The sequence below is a fragment of the Pinus tabuliformis genome, chromosome Q (genome assembly GCF_031772625.1).
Source record: "Pinus tabuliformis cultivar Carrire ecotype Pingquan chromosome Q, CPIR1, whole genome shotgun sequence".
NCBI lineage: Eukaryota > Viridiplantae > Streptophyta > Pinopsida > Pinales > Pinaceae > Pinus > Pinus tabuliformis.
In genome coordinates, this window is record NC_142296.1 from 540,813,105 (window position 1) to 540,835,265 (window position 22,161).

Sequence of the window (22,161 nt, forward strand, 5' to 3'; positions counted from 1 at the left end):
CCACAGATGGGCAGGATCCTTGAGGAGTCCACCTCTTGGATCAAGACCTTGCTACGGGTTCCCATAGTCAGCAGTACCAGGATGGACCAGTGTCAAGTGGTGAAGTCAGGTGCTAGAGTGACAGACGCAATGGCTAGTAGCAGTCAGATACTAAGCAGCACAGAGCTAGTGTTGGCAGCAGTGTTGTTGGTAGAGACCAAAGTCAACAGCAGCGTAGAGACTTCCGTGATAGCGCAAAGGCTAGCAGCAATCAGAACTCGGACAACGAATGCATCATACTGCACACAATTGGTTCAGTATTTTGGATATTTTACCATTGCAGTTGTTGCAGAAAGTAGGAGCATCAGCAGTTGGAGAAGAGTTGCAATGCAAATGCAGTTGGCAGCAACATGCAAAGTCAGCAGCAGCACAGATGTAGCATTTGCGTAGTAATTGGTGGCCAATGATGTCAGACATCAACAGTGCAAAGGGAGATGTTACAGAGTCAGTGTGATGCTTCGACAGGTTGCATTACTACAGTACATTCCTCGCTGAGAGGGAGTGTTGATTTTTGATAGCATCAGATGTGCTCTAAGCCTCGAAATTTGCAGGGAGGCTAGGACACGTGTATACCACAATACCCAGCAATCGTTTTGGGAAATTCCACCCGCAAACAATTTTATTAAAACAATTAATTATTTTTAATGGATGCCTAAGTCTAAACTTAGGAAATTAAAATAATTAAAGAGTATTAATTAAACTGCGAGTGAGACTTCTAGAAGAAGACGAGGATCAAGTCAAAATGATCTAAGCCATTGATTAGAATCTAATCTGAGTCGTTGACTAATCAACAAGAGGAATATAAGAAGAGGTTTGATGGGCATTTGGAAGACACATCGGGGGAGAGATTAAAGATCGATTTTCTCAAGAGAGCAGTGCAGCAGTTGTCGGAGAAGGTGATCGAGGAGATTTCTTATAGTGAGGGGCAAGGATAATTTTTTGGAGGAAGTTTTCCTAATCCGGAGAGTGCAAGGCAGAGAGCACAGAGAGTAGAAGGGAGAAATAGTGCTGGGCCACGCAGAGGCAACGTAAAGCTACACTGTGGCAGCGCAGAGCTTCAGAGGGAGTCTGTATTTCTGTTGGGGAACAGTCGGGATCTAGTGTCGGAGCTGGGGTGTGATACTGAGAGGCCAGAGGGCTGAATTTTCCAGCGAGCAGAGGATCAAGAGGAGGTGCACTGCAGTCCCAGCAGCAGTGACATAGTAACTGTGTGGGTGTCACACAGTACTGCGCAGAGACAGTGTGGGTGTCACGCAGTACTGCACAGAGGCTTATCTCCAGCGCAGATCAATGCCGAATTTCCCAGTGATAGGGTGAGATCATCTCACTATCTTTTTATCTAGTTAGATCTCTGTATAGGATTGTCGGTTTGGGCATCCGAAGAATTATACTCAGAAATTTATGCATAATAATACGCACCCTCAGCTGTTGCACCGGTGTTCCCACATTGGGTTTTTCTAGGGACATTTATCTAGAAACAACGACGTCACTTGTGTGTGTTATTTCTTTCTTGCTCATTTCTTGTTTCCACATATTATTTAAGTTGTGAAGGCTACAGTTGTATTTACTTCGATATTTACAACGTAACACAGTAAATAACTTGCATGAATTAACAAGTAGGAGAAGTAATATCAGTTTGTTGTAGTAGGGAATTTGGGTCTCCAAATTTTCACATGGTATCAGAGCGTAGGGGAAGCAAGAGAGCAGACCGGAAGAGCCCAACATTGAAGAGGAGGGAGATCGAAGTGCTACGTAGGCAGTAGATCAACTCCCAGAGGGATTGTGCAATCCAAGCCAGGAGGGCAAGATTCTCGAGGAAAATCTCTCTGAGTGAGTTGACAGAGAGGTAAGATTTCCAGTTTGTGATTTGTCAGTGGAAAAGGGAGCAGCACAGCAATAGATCCAGCGCTGAGTAGTCTTCAGGTGAGATGTAGTTTTCGGCAACAGTTGCTGGGCAAAAAAACGTCAAAAGAAGGAAGAAGACACCTTTTGAGGGAATTTATTCCACAGTGAATTACGAGCCAAGGAATTCTATTTCTCAGTTGTTGAGCAGTAGTAGCGAGGAGCAGATCTACTAACTCCAGCAAGGAGTGCGTAGGCCAGCCTAGCAGCTGCGCAAAGGAGAGAGGGAGCAGTTCGACTTTTGTTGGCAGAGATGGTAGCTAATGGGCTGAGAGATCAAGATCGATTGGACAGAGCATCCAACTATGTGATCTGGAAGGTTAGGATCTCCTGCCTTCTAGATGAGCATGATCTCAAAGCCTATGTTGATAGTGTGGTAGTTGAACCTGCCGATGCAGATCCACTCAAGAAGTACAAGGCTAAGATGGCGAAGGCCAAGCAATCGATCCTCGACGAAGTGAGGGATCACGTTGTATGTTACATTACTGGCAAAGGGAAGGCCAAAGAGATGTGGGATGCCTTGGCTACGTTGTATCAAGGATCTTCCGAGCAGCAGAATATGTATTAGGAGGAGAATATGAGATCTACGAGGATGCACAAGGGGGAATGCATTGATCCATTCCTACCTAAGCTTCAGGAAGTCCGAGATCAATTGGCCATTGTAGGGTCATCACTTTCCACATAATCTGCATGCTACAACCGCAAAGATCGAGGAGGAGGAGTTTGCATGATTTCCCAGATACATCCAAGGGAGAGGTGGGGTGATCTAGTACTATAGTTCTAAAGAACCACTGATGGGCAAGATCCTTGAGGCGTCCACCTCTTGGATCAAGACCTTGCTACGAGAGCCCATAGTCAGCAGTAACAGGATTGACCAGTGTCAGGTGGTGCAGACAGGTGCCAGAGTGATAGATGCAGTGGCTAGTAGCAGGCATATACTGAGCAGCACAGAGCTAGTGTTGGCAGCAGTGCAGTTGGCACAGAGCAGAATCAACAGCAGCATAGAGACTTCAATGATAGCACAAAGGGTAGCAGTCAGAACTCGAACGACGGATGCATCATACTGAACATAGTTGGTTAAGTATTTTGGATGTTTTCTTATTGCAATTGTTCCAGAAGGTAGCAACAACAATTGGAGCAGAGTTACAGTGCAGATGTAGTTGGCAACAACCTGCGGAGTCAACAGCAACAAGGGTGCAGCATTTGCGCAGTAGTTGGTGGGCAGTGATGTTAGACATTAGCAGCGCAGAGGGAGATGTTACAGAGTTAGGGTGATGCGTCCGTGTTGATTTGGGGTAGCATTGGATGTGCTCTAGACATGAAAATTGGTGGAGAGGCTAAAGCACATGAGATCTTCAAGACCCAAAAATGGTTTGGGCAGAGTCTAACCGATTTGGGAAATATTAAAATAATTAATATTTTTAATGGAGTTCCTGAATCTAAACTTAAGAAAGATAAAATATTATTGGGTATTAATATAAAACTAGGTTAGAAGGTTCCAAAAGTCATGGATCAAGCCAAATCTAATCTTAGCCATTGATTAGAGATTTAATCTCGATCGTTGATGGACCAACGAGAAAAGTATAAGAGGAGGCTTGAGGGTCAGTTGGAGAACACACCAAAGTGATCAGTCATTCTATTCTCTAGAGCAAGGTTTGCTAAGAGATATAGAGTCAGTGATCAGCAGCGAAGGGTAGTGAATACATAGCAGAGAGGCAGAGTTGGTACCAGAGAGACAGTGGAAAGCCCGGAGAGGTTCACACAGAGGCAGCTGGGTGTTATGCAGAGGCAACCGGAGCTGCGTAGAGCCAGGAGAGGCCAGCTGTGAGACGCAGAGGGTCTAGGGGCTAATGCAGAAGCTCCAGAACCTGACACAGAGGCTAGCAGAGATGACGCAGGGCCAAGAGGCGGCACTGGAAGGATTTTGTGGGATAGACTAGGTGCTGGTGAGCTGGGTAGGGTCACGCAGTCCCTATCAAAGTGACGCAGAGCAGTGGGAGCTGCAATTGTTGCTGTAGGATTGTTCATCCAGTGATTAATCAACCGAAATATTTGTCTCCGATGAGAGGTACTACTGCCAAGGGCATTCTCTGTTGGGTGAGCCATTTCTTGCACCCTATTTGTATTCTGAAAACTACATAATAATAAAACCCTCTGAATAGCTGCAACGGTTTTCCTGCATTGGGTTTTGCGGGGACATTGGTCCAAAAATAACGGTGTCACTTGTGTGCTTGTTTTCTTTCAGTTGATGATTTGTAGATGTTGATACTATACTTGTGTTTATTTTTAGTATTTACATGGTAAATAACTTGTTAAGTAATTAAACAAGTAGAAAGAAATAAACCAGATAGTACAGGAAGAATTTCTAACAGGTTAAACTTAGAAATTCCAACAGTCATCAGGTTGCATTACTAGAGCACATTCCTCGCTAAGAGGGAGTGTTGAATTCTGATACAATTGATTGTGCTCTAAGCCTCAAAATTTGCAAGGAGGCTAGGACACATGTATTCCACAATACCCAGAAATCGTTTTGGGAAATTCCACCCGGAGATAGTTTTGTTAAAATAATTAATTATTTTTTATGGATGCCTAAGTCTAAACTTAGGAAATTAAAATAATTAAAGAGTATTAATGAAACTAGGGTTGAAACTTCTAGAAGAAGACAAGGATCAAGTCAAAATGATCTAAGCTATTGATTAGAATCTACTTTGGGTTGTTGATTGATCAACAAGAGGATTATAAGAAGAGGCTTGATGGGCATTTGGAAGACACATCGGGTGAGAGATCGAAGATCAATTTTCTCAAGGGAGCAGCGCAGTAGTTGCCAGAGAAGGTGATCGAGGTGATTTCTTGTAGTGAGGGGCAGGGATCATTTTCCGAAGGAAGTTTTCCTCATCCGGAGAGTGCAAGGCAAAGAGGATTGAGAGTAGTCTAGAGAGGCAGCGTTGGGCCACGCAGATGCAGCATAGAGATACTTTGTGGCAGCTCAGAGCTTTAGAGGCAATCTGTATTTCTGTTGGGGAATAGTCAGGATCTAGTGCCAAGCCGGGCTGTGATACTGGGAGGCCAGAAGGCCGAAGTTTCCAGTGAGCAAAGGATCGAGAAGAGGTGCAACGCAATCCCAGTAGCAGTGACGCAGTAACTACATGGGTGTGACGCAATACTAACTACTATGTAGAGACTACACAGAGACAGCGCAGAGGCTCATCTCCTGCATAGATCAGTGCCAGATTTCCCAGTGACACGGTCAGATCATCTCACTATCTTTTTGTCTACTTAGGTCTTTGTATAGGATTGCCAGTTTGGGCATCCAAAGAATTGTACATAGAAATTACTGCATAATAATACAAACCCTCAGTTGTTGCAATGATTTTCCCACATTGGGTTTTTTGGGGACATTTATCCAAAAACAACGGTGTCACTTGTGTGTGTTATTTCTTTCTTGCTCAATTCTTGTTTCCGCATATTATTTAAGTTTTGAAGGTTGCAGTTGTATTTACTTCGATATTTATAGTGTAACACAATAAATAACTTGCATGAATTAACAAGTAGGAGAAGTAGTATCAGTTTTCTACAGTAAGGAATTTGGGTCTCCAAATTTTCATAGGGGACGCAATGAATCTTATACAAGATTGTAGATGGTCTCCATCTTGGGTTTGGTCTCCCTATACGGGGTGCTAATCCTCCAGAGGGCTACATTGGCACATGTAGGGTGTGCGTTGAGAAACATGGGCCTCCATAGCAGTAGACAACACTCCATGGATCCTCGAGGATGTTCAGAGATGCTCGAGATACTCCTATTGAACGAGGAAGATGCACTTGGTTCACCTTTGCGCAGCTAGCCCCACATATGTACGATGCACTTGGCAGTTGATCGAGGACTTGTAGGATGATGTGGCATCCCCTACACCATCCTCAAAGCCCTTGCAAACGATCTACACGCATCTTCGACTCATTTGGAGATGCATGAGGTTATTATTGTGCCCCCACACCCACCCACACCCACTGGGAGCACCACAAGTTTATTGTTTGGAGAAGAAGGGACCAATGCCTTGTCCATCACTTTTGAAGGTCATATTCTTCATTATGGCACCTATGGACCTCATCAGGCCTCTTGGAGGGCCCTAAGACATGTATTATTCATCATCTGACCTCTTAAGAGGCTTATCATTTCATTTGTGAGCTATTTTGGTGGGCTTGTCACCAAAAGTTATATTATTAGCACATTATTTTATTTTTGGGTCTTATGTAAGCCAAGGAGACTAATTCGAACTCCTCATTAGTGTATGAATACAAGTAAGATGAGTTCATTTGCTCATCATCACTTTGGAATGGATCTTTTCTCTCTCTTTAGAATTTCGCACTTTTCCTTAGTGGATGAATTGGAGCTTCAGGGATGAATTTTGATGTGTGGATTTGGTCTATCTTATCTTGGAGCTTCTCTCTTGTCAAATTGTGGATGGTTGGATATATTCTATTACATGTAAGTCCATGCTTTAAATGTTATTCCTGTTTTACTTTGTCATATACATTGGACTAGGATTTTCGCTATTCTTAGGGCTAATTGCTACATGCATTTACCGCTTAAATTGTGGAATTTTGTCTCTAATATAGCATCTCTCAATGTATGGGCCATGTAATGTGAACGAAATCTCCTAGGGGTAATTCTATCCACGAATTGATATTGATAAACCATCACCTTTTGCACATCAAGGTATTAAAACTCTAAGATTGCTTCTCTTTGACCTAGAGGGCTAACAAAGTAGTCTTGAGGCCTCCTTGACCAAGAACCAAAGGTCCTCACTCATATTCATCATAAACTCCATTCTCCCAAAGACTAAGGCATTGATCTACCAAAAGGTGGTCACTTTAAAAGTTTAAACCAATTTCTTTCACCTTCTCCTGGGTCTAGCCAAGTTGGGTCACCTAGGGCATCATTTTCCCGATGAACTAGCCCTCCAAAAAGTTTGATCTCCTAGCCCCTCCTGCGTTGGTGTTTCCTCAAGACCTCCTCCAAATTTGAGGCCATTTCAACAGTGGAGTTGTGAGAAAAGCCAAGCCCTAGCTCCGAGATCAAACTTTTCCCTAGCATCCCCAAGGCTAGTACCTTATTGGATCAATTCAACACCTTTAAGTGAATATTCTTTCTTTGATCCTTTCCCCTACCTTGTCTAGGCTAAGGACATCATTGGTTGCTAAACTCCTTCCTCCTGACCTAGACTGGGTCCACTTGGTCCCTTGTGGTTCTGTTCCTTTAAAAAGACCATTCTTCAAGAACCAATTGGGATACCATTTACAACAATGATTTTAGGGATTGGGAAGTTCCTTCATAAGTCATATCCAAAAAACCTAACCCTTAAATCCTCCCTTCGTTTCCCTAGAAGACATTGTACCTTGCTTAGAAAGAAAGCAAGACTTATCTATCTAACTCTTCCAGGAAAGGGATTGTTTGGGTCACTCCACATCATTTCATTGACTTATCCCTCATCGGTGAATCCATAATATACTGGGTCTCCTCCCATCGGTGAAAGTTCGTAAATAGAAGGGAGCCTTAGCTGAGGTGACAGTGGGCTAAGTCTCCATTTGTTGCCCTCGGCCTAGCATTTTCCCTTTAGGGATCCCCTTTAGCTCCCCTGCTAGTTTGAGCGGTAACAGGTCCATCAGCCCACTCACAGTAAATATGCGCAATCATAAAGCATACATGATACATTATAATTTATTACATTATGATTAAATTTCCCAATGTCATATATATATTGTGTTTCCTCATTCCAAAATTTGGGCGCGTCACGTTTCGTACCTGTACCCATTTAGGAAACTCATACTCGTTTCCCCGTATCGTGCAACTTAGATATGAAGTCTATCACTCAATTATTAACCATTAAGCCCTATGACAAGTTTAATTTTGAGTATGCATCAAGAAAGTGAGTCGCAAGCCAAACCAATAGCTCACAATAACAAAAATATGCCACAAAAAACCACATGTGAGTCGCAACTCTCCTCAAGCATGACATCATACCCTTTTTGGCAATAAATGCTATAAAAGTGCATGAAATGGGCTAGGTGGATGTCCCATCATCATAATCAACTCAACTCTTAAGGGGAAGCCCTCACGACATGCCTCCAAATGCCTTCCTGTGTCAAAACCATGCTTTGGGTGCCCAGAGTCATCTTTAAAGGGAATAGAAGTATGGCATGGCACAATCTATCTCTAGCGTTGGGGCTCCAAGTGGTAGTACAAGCACTCCCTTGTCATCTTGGGGATGACCACCATCATTTGGACTTCGGATCAAGTCATGCCCATCAAACAATGGCAATGCCAGCCTAGGAGAATTATCAGTGCATTGTGTACATCATCAAGAATCTCCTACACCAAGCAAGAGAAGCTCAACGTTTCAGCATCTAGCAATGCTTTGATGTGTCAATCAACTGCGGCTACCATCAATGTCCCCAACGCTCTACTCTGGAGGGGCAATGCTACATTTGCAAGGTCATCACTACACTCTAGAAGTATGGTACAGCCTTGGCATCATGTAGTATAAACATGGAATATGCCCTGAAAGCCTCTACTCCTACGTGAAGGACCACTTGGGAAAAACATCTCAAACTCAAGTGAAAGTTACCTATCATTAGAGACAATGACTATAGATGCATCATAGTGGGCAATACTTAATTGTTAAGGGAATAATAAGACTTCAAATTGGGATCACCTTCAAATATTTAACTAGAACAAGTCCCCAAAAAATGTTCCCTACCATGTTAGGGATGGTTAGATGGTCAACCCTATTAGGTGCTTCCTGCCCCTAAGGGGAGGTGACAGGTCCAAGGTCAACCATTCAATTCATAGGCATTTTTTATAATGTGGCAACAAAGGGTAAATGCTTGATGGCTAGGTGACATGGTCAAGGGACCTGTTGAAGGAGGTCCATCAAACTGAGTGCATAGACATATGGAGGGAACAATTGTGGAGGCATGAGTTACTCCTTTCCTCGGCTAGCTTTTTCCACCCCTCTCATGTGCATTTTACTTCTTTTTTATAATGCTTTGATAGGGCACATAGCCCAAGTGTCCAAGCTTGCCTTTAAAGATATAGCATTGATTTACCCCTTAATGATGAGTCAATCATGTCTCATCAGGGTTGGGACATGCAAGGGTTCCTTATTATGTTATGGAGCATCAAATGCTAAGGAACCGAGTGATGGCTAATGACGGGGGGTGTAGCTCATGCTAGGATATTTCCCACACAGTAATTAATGCTCGTCCATCTTTTGCAATTTAACTTTTCCTTTTCTTTCATTGTGATCATCTAATGTTTGTACCTTTCTTTAGTTGCATCAACCTCTTGGGCAAAGTTTTCAGCCCAAACTCATAGATGATGATGGAAGGGCGCCAATCACAATGAACCAATGTTGCACGAAGCGGCCCCCCCCCGGTTCCAAGCCCGGAAGCGTGTCCCGTGCGGAAGTGCGTAGGAAGCTTCGTCGGAAGCGCGCTTCCGATTTTTTTTGCTGCTTCCTGGACTTTTTGGAAGCGTGGCTCGGAAGCGCGCTTCATATGGCGCTTCGAGCGTCGGAAGCATGGCGCTTCGAAGGAGGAAGCATATTCTTCCCGTACGCTTCTGTACACTTCCAGAAAAGCGTTTAGAAACTCGTTTTTTTTTTTTTAATTTTAGGTGAGTTTGCTTGTTGGGGGTGTGGGTCCACCTTGGGTTAGGGTGACGAATGAAGGCAAAAAAAAATATAAATATAGCAGATGCTCCCTCATGGTAATGTTAAATTCTTAAAGTAAAAGGATGAAAATGAAAAATAAAGGAGAATGTCACTTTTACTTAAATTTTTAACATTACCATGAAATGACTCAGGATGTTCGAGAGTGGTTCCAGCCTCATTGGACTTCATATGGAGAAAATAGAATTTCATATCCTATTCAAAATTCAGCAGACTTAATAGTTTTCAAGAATTCAGGATCAATGGGATTGTGGCATTTCATTAGATTATATCAAGTATGAAGGTATGCGATTAGCATTTAATCAAGAGCACCAAGCCCTATATGTACCCTAGTGTTGGTGGAGTTAATTGTTGAACTCCTTTGTCACACGGCACGCCCTTAGCAAAAAATTACCTTTCAATCAAGTCAAAATCATCGATCAAGCATGTTAAGCTTTTTCTACCATATTTTAAGTCTTGAATTAGATAGTTTGATAAAAATTGGGCAATGTTGACTAATATCCCTAGACAATCGAGGTAGAGGCAAAGGCTAGACAAGAGGAGAAGAGTCTAGATTCTACATGGTTGATGCATCGAAATGGTTGATGCTCGAATAATTAATCATTAATGTACAATGGATGTTATATCTATCTTGATTTATGCAAAAATATGCATGTTTTCATGTCTTCTACAACTAATTTGGTATTTGGGATGTTTGTTTCGAGTATAAATTCAAAAAAATATAAATATATATATAGCAGACGCTTTGCTTCCTAGATTTTTGGAAAATGATGCTTCCGTGTCCCCGCTTCCAAAAAACGTCCTCGCTTCGTCCCTGCTTCGTGCAACATTGCAATGAACCAATGCTACTTCAATCCAAGTTTACCAAGTAATGCCCCTCCTATAATCCCTAAGGCCTTAAAGGAGGCTCCACTAGACAAGGGTCAAAAACTAACCCCCCTGGCAAGGTGAGAGAACGAGCTTACAGTGAAAATTGGTCAATCATCCACATCACCCCTTTATACATAAAAGAATGCCCAAAAACACATAATTGCAAAATGGTTCAAGTACCTGCCAAGTGGTGACCCACCTTCCTTCAAGAGGAATGTCGGATGGAGAGAGATGTTTGACTGGTGCAAACGATGCAAGACTGTAGCATATCATCATATGCTGAGCAAATATAGGGTTGTTGGCTGGCTGGCTGGTCAAAGTAGGGAAAAAAATTTCCCCTATGGGGTTCGCCACTTTCGGCAGGTAACAACAATGACCATTGAGAATATTGACCTGTATATGTATATATATATATATATATATATATATCTATTCTTATTCATTGCCCATGTCCCAGTTCCAGGAAAACCCATTGTTACATATACATTTAACCCATATTTACCCACATTATTGTCATAACAAGGAAAATATAAGTGTATGGCATGGACACAATGCATCTAAACCACCATACCCACTCAACCTCGACATATCTGCCATCCATCTTCATGTCCACTAAATTTGAGTAGTTCCGTCACCTCTTGTCTTAACACTTTGGGTATAGTCAAAACCCCTGAATTCCAATACAGAAAATTCAGAATGCTTATCCCCAAATTGTCCTAACATACTACTTCCGACAGCATTTAAATCACCACTATCGGACAATCCAATCAAACAATATCACAATTTTTAGTTAACATGCCTTTTTAATTCTCTATCTGGGGACTACTATACAGGCCAACCTTACAACTGATTTATCTCTGACACTGCTATGCTGATGACTCTTAAATTTAGTACTTTAACGACCTGATATGTCGACTCCCGAACACCTCAAGTATCAATTTCGATTCCCAAACACCACAAGTGTCAATTTGGACTTGCCAAGAAAAACTTAAGTCCAATTTTTTTATGAAATCTTGCTAATTTTCAACCTTATTTAGAGAGCAAGTTTGTTTAGGTGATAAAGATGCCAATTTTCCCTAACAGGTCTGAAATTTGTACTTTTAGTTCTCTATTATCTCATTTTTAGTGGACTTTAATATTTTTATGCAGTTTTCAGTACTGAACAGGTCTGAAATCAGTACCTGTAACTCTCTATTATCTCGTTTTTAGTGAACCCTACTAATTTTATGTAGTTTTCAGTACTGAACAAGAACATTGAATTGTGGGGATTGCCACTGTGAGAGTCCCATGCCTCTCCTGTTCAAATTTGGACCAAATATAGTTCAGTCTTATCTTCTTTCCAACCCTTCAAGTCTCACTTTGTTAGGTGTTCCCTTGCAAACATTCAAGAAAAAAATGTGCAATATATTGTTCAAGGTGACCAAACCATGAACCGCCAGCTCTAATACCAAATGTTATGAACCTAATACATAAAAACCACTATAAACATGCCTACACAGAATGTACCGCAAATACAAGCGTGAAGCAAAACTTCCAAAGTGAAGATGATGAGTTCTATAATAACTCCTTATGTGTTGGGACAACAAATCTAAAGAACCCGAGGATTTCCATATATCCAAGTCATAAGTCCATCTAAACCATAATGACTATAATAACCTCTATATATACATATTCTTACTCATTGCCTATGTAGGCCCATTATGAAGGAAACCACTATTCCATATACAGTTTAACCCCATCTATACCACCATTAGGTCATAACAAGGCCCATATAAGCATCCAACATGGGATACAATGTATTCCAAACCCCACCTGCCCACCCGACATATTTGGTATCACAGTGAGTAACTTTTCATGGGAAGTCCACTCAGTTCCCACCGGGAGAATTAACAACTGTTAGGTCCCACTTGGTGTGCCACTGTGCAGATCTTAGCTAAAATGGATCCTCTTAGGAAAGATGTAAAAACTTTGAATTGTTGAATCCAAAGAGAACATGCTTGTCTTCTTATCTTATGTTAGGAGGGGATGCTTGTGTGACCAACATTAGCTCTGTTATGTACCATTATTGATGTATCTTTTTATCGTATAGCATTCTGACATCAGATTCATTTCTCCTAAAATAAAATAGTTGCCCTCTTTAAATGGAAAAAAGAATTGAATTCTGGACACATTCTGCTACCTGGTGCAGTCTGTAATCTGACAAATAAAAAGAGAGAAATAGAACAGAATACATTTCCATGGCGATGCATAATTGAGATCTTTGTACAGTTCACTTTGAAGACACAAACCAAGCCATAAATTAACTTTTCATAAGAAGGATTTAGAGTTGTACCATAAGATACTAACCACTATTAATACATTCTCTTTCACATGACAATTTGCAATTATACAAGCTACAGTGATTTTTTTAATGATGAAACACATCAAACCTCAATTATTGGATCATTACTGTCCCGCATAAGATGAAGAGAAGCTGCAAGGGCCTGGAAATTAATTTGCAGAAGTCAGAGAGCCAGTTAGCATAGTAACCAAGAAGATAAATTAAAAAAGCAAAATGCACTTATCTCCATAGAAAATGCTAAAATGGATTGCAAATTTTAAGGAACATAATGTAACTGATTCAACGTGCATATCTCAACCTGAGCACTTTCCAGAAAAGATATAAAAAAAATCATTTATCATGACATATCGAGAAATCAAAACTGTGATAGCAAGAATCCCAAACTGTACATTATCTTCATTAAGAAAATATTGCACACACTAAGATTAAGGTACGGTCACGGGCTGCTTTTCAAAAAATGCAAGACTAACTAACTGGTAAAAGAATGATGAAAGTCACAACTTGGAAATAATGTGGGTCAATGCAATAGAAAAGCAAAACATAGCTAGAGTACAAGATAGATTAAACTATAATTCATAAGGACAATTAGACACAGACAAAATGGCCTTCCTATCTAGTTTAGTAGTTTAACAATATACATATTGTTAAATTATTTATTTCCTAGATAAACATCTTACTATAAGCATTAATCAAATTTCTTGAAAATTCGTTTTCCAATCTGCACACAGCGCATCCATTACATTTATAAATATAAATCTCCAGCTTTTATATATTAATAAATAGATTAACCTAGAAAATTTAACTTTTCTCACATTAAGACCACTGACAAGCATCAGAAAAATGTAGCACGCTACTACAAATAAACTTAGTGTACATCATTTACTCCCTGCTCGGAAAAAAATGTCACTAATTTCTTTATAGTATTCAACCTCCAGAGTGCACTAGATAGTAGAATGGAGAGAGACTGACCAATATCAATGAGACTGGTTCAGAGGTGCTGAAACATACATCAGTCCAATGTAATGTCCCTTTCCAAACCATAATAGCAGAAGGGATCGACTTAGTAGCCTACCTGAATTCCCATAGGCTATAGTTGGGAAAAAAAGGGATCAGCTGGTTTAATTGTTTAATAGCATCATATTTAAAAGGCAGCATTTTAATACTTAAATAGAAAAGTGGTAAGTCACTTAATAAAAATAAAGTGACCCATGGTATTTCCAGCCACCCATGGTATTTCGAGAGGAGGAAATAATTATTAAAAAAAAGGAGGCTCAAGGAGGACATGAGTGGATGATTTGAGAATTGAACTTGGAGCTCTAGTAGCTTACTGTGTGATGGGAAACCCTTGTCGAGATCCCAGTTTCGGTGATGAAAGTTTGAAACTATCCACCTTAGCTGCCGGTGATTAGTTTTGGTGGTGAATCATCCAGTCTAGCTAGTCAAGAGACAGAACCACTTCAGATTCTTCATTGGCACTCATCAAAGAAGAAGGATCAAAGATTGGGATCTGGATGAAGGGTCCAGCTGTAGCAGTGCACATCTCTTCAAGGAGTCTGAATTAGCAGCTAATCGCACCACCTGAAGGAGGGCCGAGTTGCTTCTCCAAGGGCACAGTCACCTATAGAGACAAATAAAAATTGGAGGACCAAGAAGCCTTGCAGTGGGTTGATTTATTGCAGAGGAGAGGATAGAAATTTGCCACAGGTTGACTTGCCTCCAAGAAGAGCAAGATCCAAGTGCCAGGGCTGATTTCCGAAGATGGCTGAATTGCTCCAGCCATATCTTAATTTTTGAAGAGGAAAAATTGGAGACAACCAAATTCACCGAAGGATTTGCAGCCAGGGATCAAACCAAAGAATTCCTAGAAAGAGGCCGAATTATCTCTCATTGTCAATTTGTTAGGTTTTTCCAAAAAATAAATTGACGTAAATCTTCCTCAATATTATCAACAAAATTGGCTAGGCTTTGTTGGTCATTTTCAATAAAAAAATTGTGATTACTGGTTTTCCAAATTTTGTTGGAATTTATTAAATTTTTCAGCAAAATATTTACAGAAATTTTCTGAAGAAAATTTGACAGAAAAATTATAAAATAAATTAAAGGGGATATTAAATCTACACGTCCTCAAAGCACTAGAGTGATCAGCTCCAAACAGATTCAGAGTAGGTCACCTCTTACCAGTCAAATTAAATCGAAGTTCTCAAGGAGCAGCCAGAGATCTATTCAAAGTTTCTTTCTTTTAACCTCAAATGCTAGGAGTACCCCTAGCTCCTGCATCATCCCCCGCCCCCACCCCCCAAGATCATATAGCAGAAACCCCCAATGGTTCCGAAGGACTCCAACAATAAGCCAGTACCCAATTCACCACCCTTGCCCTCGACCATTAGACCCAGGAGACCTTGACATCATTGGCTTCATTGTTAGATCTCTCTCTCTCTCTCTCTTGACACAATCTTGAGCTGTCCACTTTTCCAGTCTTGGACAAACCCACTTAGTATTTTGTATCACCGTACCCTTGTCATGGTTTTATAAATGTATTTTGAGGATGTACTACCACAGCCCTCTTTATTCATGTCATTTTAGGCACTTTCCACGAGTTGTGCTTGTACACCCATATTGTATTCATATTGGTTGCATTCTTTAGTCCCACTGACATACTTTTGTGGGCATTCATTGGACATTCATAAAATTATCTTATCTTATTGAAGGCAGTGGCACCATTACTCAAAAGTGGATTCAAAAATCCACTTAGGTTCCAAAGCAAGGTTCTTTTTCTTTCAACCAAGTACACAATACTTTGCTTGCTTCACCTAGTCTAGGGCTTGTCATCAGGCAATGTATCTGTTGAGGTTGATGGCAGAAACTCTAGTGGATCATGACCCAGTGCTTGGATCCTTTCCCTTTAGACATCTCCCTCCCATTGCGATGGTTAACACTTGGATCCAAGGATTTTCTGATGCTTTATCATGTTTTCTCATGTTTTTTAGATACCTTTGGATAAGAGGATAAAGAAGTTTTGTGCGAGGCTACTTCAACTATCATGTTCTTATTGTAGACATTGGATGGAAGATTATATTTCCTTCATTGTTCGAAACCTTAAAACTGCTTGACCAAAATATTTCCTTTAACTAGATCTCGAAATCATTCAAATGAAAACTTACCATAACTTATAATTACAATAGCCTTCAATAACATATGGCATTAAAAGTACTTGACTCTTTTTAACTTCCATTATGTCTCCAAAGATGAGAGGGGATGGAAGTCACTCCAACCTAACAAAAAAACAAAGGAAGCTCAAAAAATCAAAAGTTGGAAGTTTGCTCTAGCGGTTTTCTCTTTACCTCCTTCAACCCCACTTCCCTTCCCAATTTTCCCCCACCATTTCCAAAAATATTGCCATGCAAACATTTTATAGCTATTGTACTCAGTAATCATCCACTCATTCAACATCTTTTCAAGGAATATATGATCAAAATGCCACATCTATTGAGGTAAAATTTGTATTTTGTACTCAGCTCCTTGCAATACATTCATATCATTTCCATTCCATACAATAATAAAGAGCAGTCATATTTTAAATAGTACAATATTGTGTCACATTCTCTTGCAACTATGGTGTTCCTTACTACATGCTTTCTTTGAATCCTTCTCTGTTTGTTTATGCTTGTCATCAATTTAATCCTTAAGCATTATCCAAACCATATACAAAATTGCCACAGTCCAAGTTTTTACTCCGAATATATATATATATATATATAGTCTAGCAGAAACTTGGAGTGGTTGCCATGATGATAACCTAGGTTCAAATCACAGTTGGCTAGCTTCTCCATTGTGTGGGATCTATGAATTTTTTTAAACTAGATACTGCCTGTCAAGAAGCATTAGCATCACCATCTACCTCAACAATAACATTGTAATTGATTTGACTTCAAAATAGTTCTCCAGAAACTCAATTTAATTCCATATCATTTATTACCTCTGATACTTCTGACTGACACATGCAGATCTCTTTTATTATCTGTGTGATACTCTGGTAGATGCAAGCAAACCAGAAAAGGTAGAAGACTCATGGATGATTTCAATGATTTAACATGACAATAGGGTACTCCAACTAAGACAAGCACACAAAGAACTTGACAGTAAATTGTACAATAGCAAGTGAAGCGGGCTGGTTGCAAACAACCTCATTGAACATTATACATCAACACAATTTCATAGAAAGTGATCATTGTTGCAACTTAATCAAACATAGAGTATATATGCAATGAGATTCAGTAAATGCATCAAAGCCCATATCTAATTACCATTCAAAGAAATCCATTTAGCAAATCATTTCCATGGAGTATCAAATGCTAATACTTAAGCTTACCTTATTGGTTGAAATATCCAATATAAATCCTCGGGCCTGACATAACTGCAAGGCAAGAAAAGTCTGAGTAGAGAAAGGAAACAGTTTTTTGCAAGAAAATCGCTTTTAAATTCATTACTAAGTACAGCTGTCAACTTAAATTCCCAAGCAAAGACCTCTAAAAGCAAACGGAAGTTGTCGAGCTTGGGTGGCCTATGACGTCGTAGCAAGGCAGCATATGGGAAAGATCTGCTCCAAAACAGAGAACAGTGAACATATAAAAGTTCTGAGACTGAAGTACAGCATCCATATATAGTAAACCAAAATACAGAAATGCCAATAGAAACCAAAGAACAATAATAAGTGAAGATAACAATTTGTAACAACACAAGTCTATGGTATGGTCTTCATTGTTCTCAAGATCAAACATGCCAAAATTGACTACAAAAGAAATTGACATAAACCCTAATTTGGCCTTCAAAAGTGTTACCTGCCCAGATGTACTTAGCAGGGAACTAGACTCCATTGCCCAGACAGGGCACCAATAAAAAATTTTGAAGTTCAGAAGTCACCAGGGCATTTCTGCCCCTTTCTCTCTCTATCTTCTCTCTCTTCTCTCTATGTAATTCCGTGCCCCAGCGGGGGAATTGTAATAAATGACACTAGCATGATGAACTTATCTAACAGGATTAGACCCTTGGGACCGGGTTACTAAGGCAGTCACACTAGAGTCTTTTTTTCACTTGATTAATCATTTTCGCTTTTTAGTGATAAATAAATAATCGATTCATCAATCTTGCCAACCCATGACCCTTTACAAACTTAGTAGGCTTTATCTCTAGATCATACTCATGAATTTCCAATATCTACCTTCCTCTCCATCCTCAACATTCTTGCTGATAAAAGATGTCCTTCACCATCACGTGAGGTAAAATGCAATGACATCGAGTGTCCTATGTAACTCCTGAAATGCTTTAGAGATTGTATTAGTGCATAACCTTATTTTTCCATAATGGAGTAGTTCATTGCTGCTCCTCTTAGGCCTTTACTCATAAAGGTTAATGGCTTCTCACAATTGTTCAATTTTTGAGGAGGATACCTGCAGTTGTATCTTATAATATAAAAGATGGAATTTAAAAATCATTAGAAAAAGATTGTACTAACGGTTAACCAAAACAGGAGCAGAAGAGATTGCTTCCCATATTTCATGAAAGATTTGTCTGTTGTTTGCATTCCACTTGATCACCTAATCATTATTTACATGGCAGAGATGGGCTCAGTGATCTCAACACAGTTAAATATAAACCTCCAGATGAAATTGGCCTGGAAAATGATTGAATTTCCTTCTTATTTGTGGTAAATTCTGAATGCTTCCTATCCTTGCTGGATCAATTTTTGTGCCCCACTTGGATACAATATGGCCCAAATATTTCCAATCATTCACTCCAAAAACTGACCCTTTTGGAATCAGAGAAATCCCAATCTTTCAGTTTCTACATTTCTCAAAGACCTGCATGAGTTGATGCACTCCTTTCCTTTGAGAAAACTGTCAAATCATCCTGACATATCAAAAGGAACTTACCCATGATATCCTTGAATGCATAGTCCACACCCCTGTGAAATGTAAAAATGGAATTTACCAAACCAAAAGGCACCTCTATCGTATACAAATGCTCCCCATGCATGGAGCAGTAAATGTCATCTTATGCCTATCTGATTCCACTACAAGAACTTGGTTATCAATTGAGAATTCATCAAGCATAGACATTGTTATCACCTAAATTAGTAGCCTTGGCAAGGTCTGGTCAAAGAGCTAAACACTAAAGTTTAAACACACAGAAGATGCACCCACTGTCACCTCAACACACTTTCCCTGAATTTTTTAAATTAAAAAGAAAAAAAATAGCTTTCACAGCGTGAAAGTGATATTTCCATATTTGAATCACCCCAGCAATTTCTAGGAAGCATATCCGGATATTGCTCAGGTGTTTCATACCTATTTTGTACTCAAATTTTACAATATGTAGATGAGCCTTTGTCAAATGTTTTGCTTGTATAAGCTTACAAATTCAAATCGGAGCTGCTATGAAAGATCAACGATGGTCTTATCAGCATCAAATTTAGCTATTAAAATCCGATAAAAAGTTGAGCTATAAATAAAATGCAACTGAGCCCTCATAGAAATTGGAATGGTAAGCATACTCATAAATTTGTTGTGCAGCGCATGAATTGGCAAAAATCATCATTTCAGCTACAATCCAATTCATCTGGAAAAGGTAACCAAAAATCATAATAAATTAATCAGCACAAGACTCAGTTATCAAATAACATTATGAACTTAATTTAGTTTAAAGTAAATATTGACAAGCGAACAAACTTGGACAATGGGACTGCAGAAAGTACACATAAAAGATGATGACAGCATTGGGTATGCTAAAACATCTCCAAGAGTAAAAGTACAGGGAGAAGAGAAATCATTTGTGGAGAGTGCAAACAGCCCTAAGAAGGGGAAAAAGCAATAGAAGCAAAGAAGGCAAAACCATAAAGAAGTGATGCCAACTTTTAAATGAATAAAAGCTTAGAGTGGAACAGGCATACTCACAGGCAGATCAAGCTTTGTCTTAACATGCACTGGTTCTCTACCCTCATCAATATCAAAAGATAACTCTGTACTTGATAGCTCCAACGCACCTTGTGATTCTCGATAAGATCGCCGAATCTGTTCAAGGATTTTGAAATATGGTTTCAAGCTGAACAGTCAGAAATTTAGCTGTCAAAAGAACATCATCAGAGAACCCAATATTAATCAACTCAAAACCACACAATATTAACAACATGTCAATGTTGAACACCAATCGAAGCCGCCTTCTTGGATTAAGTTAATGTATGGCTTCAAACAATGTTATATTGTGACATGTATGTAGCCAATTTGTCAGAAACCTACTGATGCAGATCATGAATACTACTTGGTCTTGGAGAAATTGCCTTGTGGAACTAAAGTGAATACCCTAATTAGTAAATGTCAGGCATTGCTTTCTTCCTGTAAAACATGGGTACTTTCATTTGGAGTTCAATCATTGTGCTTTCAGGAAAGGCACACAAAATTATAGTCCACTGCACTGAGTTGTCTGGAACAGCTTCTTGTCTACTTGACAAGCATTAATTCTTCAAAACTTACAATTTAGAAAGTTAGGAAGAAGAAAAAGCATCGAAGCTAATGAATATAGGAGAAATATTTGCCAGATTTGCATGCACCATTCTTCTGGAAAAAACACTATAAAGGAGTATTGGAACTCTCAGACAGAAGAAAAATGGATCATACTAGCATTCTCAATTAATGTAAAACTAAGAGGGGGAGTAGACATGAACATAAGTAAAAAAATTGCAAGGGAGTTGATAAGGTATCACCAACTTAGTCTAGATCTAAATCAATGTGATAACAATACAGTTGAATAATAAAATATGCATCCCATACAGTGTTACTTGGGAGCGGGAGCGAAGCGGGGAGCGGGAGCGAAAACGGGAGTGGGAGCGACATTTTCAGAAGCTCCCTGTTTGGGAGCAAATCCCGGAGTGTCTTTTATATAAATATATATATTTTTATATTTTGATACATATATGTCAACAAAAACATGTAGAATAATGAATTAGATATCAAAAACATAAAAAAAACATAGATTGAACCATATAACAACAATCATCTAGAAGTTATAATCTTCAACAACCACGTCGACAAGTTAGTAACATAGTAACATACAACATATTAAGTCTCATGATTCATCAATTTAAATTTTAAAGTTTCAAGCTTTCAAAATTCAATATATAACATTTATCATCATTGATCACCGAAGTTGTACTTGTAAGCTAAGTGTAACCATTACAACAAATAATATCTAACATGAAATGAAATGTTATAAAATGAAATGAAATGAAACAACTTTCAACTTTCATGAAGCATCATATTCATAATTCATTACTAATGAGTTATAATTGCCAACTTCAAACTTAAATTGTCATATATTGTTTAAAAAAATATCATAATCAATATGAAAGAGTCAATAGTTATAAAAGCTACTAGAAACTAGAAAAGAGAAGTAAATCTATTATCTATTTTTTATGCTTGGGCCTCTTGCCACCACGAGAAATGTCTAATTTTTTAGTCTTGTTGGAAAATCAGGATCTTTGTCATTAATATCACCCTCTAAGCATTAACATAAGATAGAAAAAGCATAGCATGTCAAGTCAAGATTTTGTTTGAGTGATGCGTACATTTTTAGGAGGGTCATGATAGAGGAGTTAGAAAACCAATGTCACTAACATCAAGGCACATAGAGGTATTGGTGCTCTTGATTAAATATGAGTTCCATACCCTAATACATGACAAAATTCAATGGAAACATTGCAATCCCCGAATCCTGAAATCCTGAAAAAATGATAAGTCTGCTGGATTTTGAATGAAATCTAAAATTCTATTTTCTCCATATGAAATCCAATGAGAGCGGAACCACTCTCAAACATCCTGAGTCATTTCATAGTAATGTTAAAAATTTAAGTAAAAGGATGAAAATGAAGATTAAGGAGAATGCTTTAACATTACCATGAATAACATCTCAATACTAGGGCCTAGACTTGATCATTAAGCTGCCCCACTCAAAAATTATTTGTTTCTTTCAAAAAAATTTGCATTTTGAACATTACTACAAAAGAAAATTGCAAAAAAGGCAAAACGCTCCCGAAAAGGCAGGGAGCGAAAAAAATTTTAGGGAGCGCGCTCCCGACCTGCTCCCGCCCAGAACGCGGATTGGGAGCGGGATCGGGGGGGGAGGCGCTCCCCCGCAACACTGATCCCATATCATATAGCTTTGAAACAACTTGAGCCATAATCATTTCCAAGCACCCTATCATCCAAAATTTGTCAAAGATCATTATCAGAT

The 22,161-nt window shown here is 39.3% G+C and overlaps 1 protein-coding gene across 1 annotated transcript in view; it reads right to left on the reverse strand.

Moving 5' to 3' along the window:
• LOC149220577 (uncharacterized) overlaps nucleotides 1–22,161 on the reverse strand; it is a 529,656-nt gene that overhangs the window by 219,328 nt on the left and 288,167 nt on the right. The window contains exons 19-23 of the mRNA XM_089384824.1: nucleotides 19,830–19,946; nucleotides 19,430–19,494; nucleotides 17,404–17,476; nucleotides 17,249–17,293; nucleotides 12,968–13,021 (exon numbers count right to left, since the gene is read on the reverse strand). Of these exons, the coding sequence (XP_089240950.1) occupies nucleotides 12,968–13,021; nucleotides 17,249–17,293; nucleotides 17,404–17,476; nucleotides 19,430–19,494; nucleotides 19,830–19,946 (354 nt within the window). The remainder of the gene's footprint in view (nucleotides 1–12,967; nucleotides 13,022–17,248; nucleotides 17,294–17,403; nucleotides 17,477–19,429; nucleotides 19,495–19,829; nucleotides 19,947–22,161) is intronic.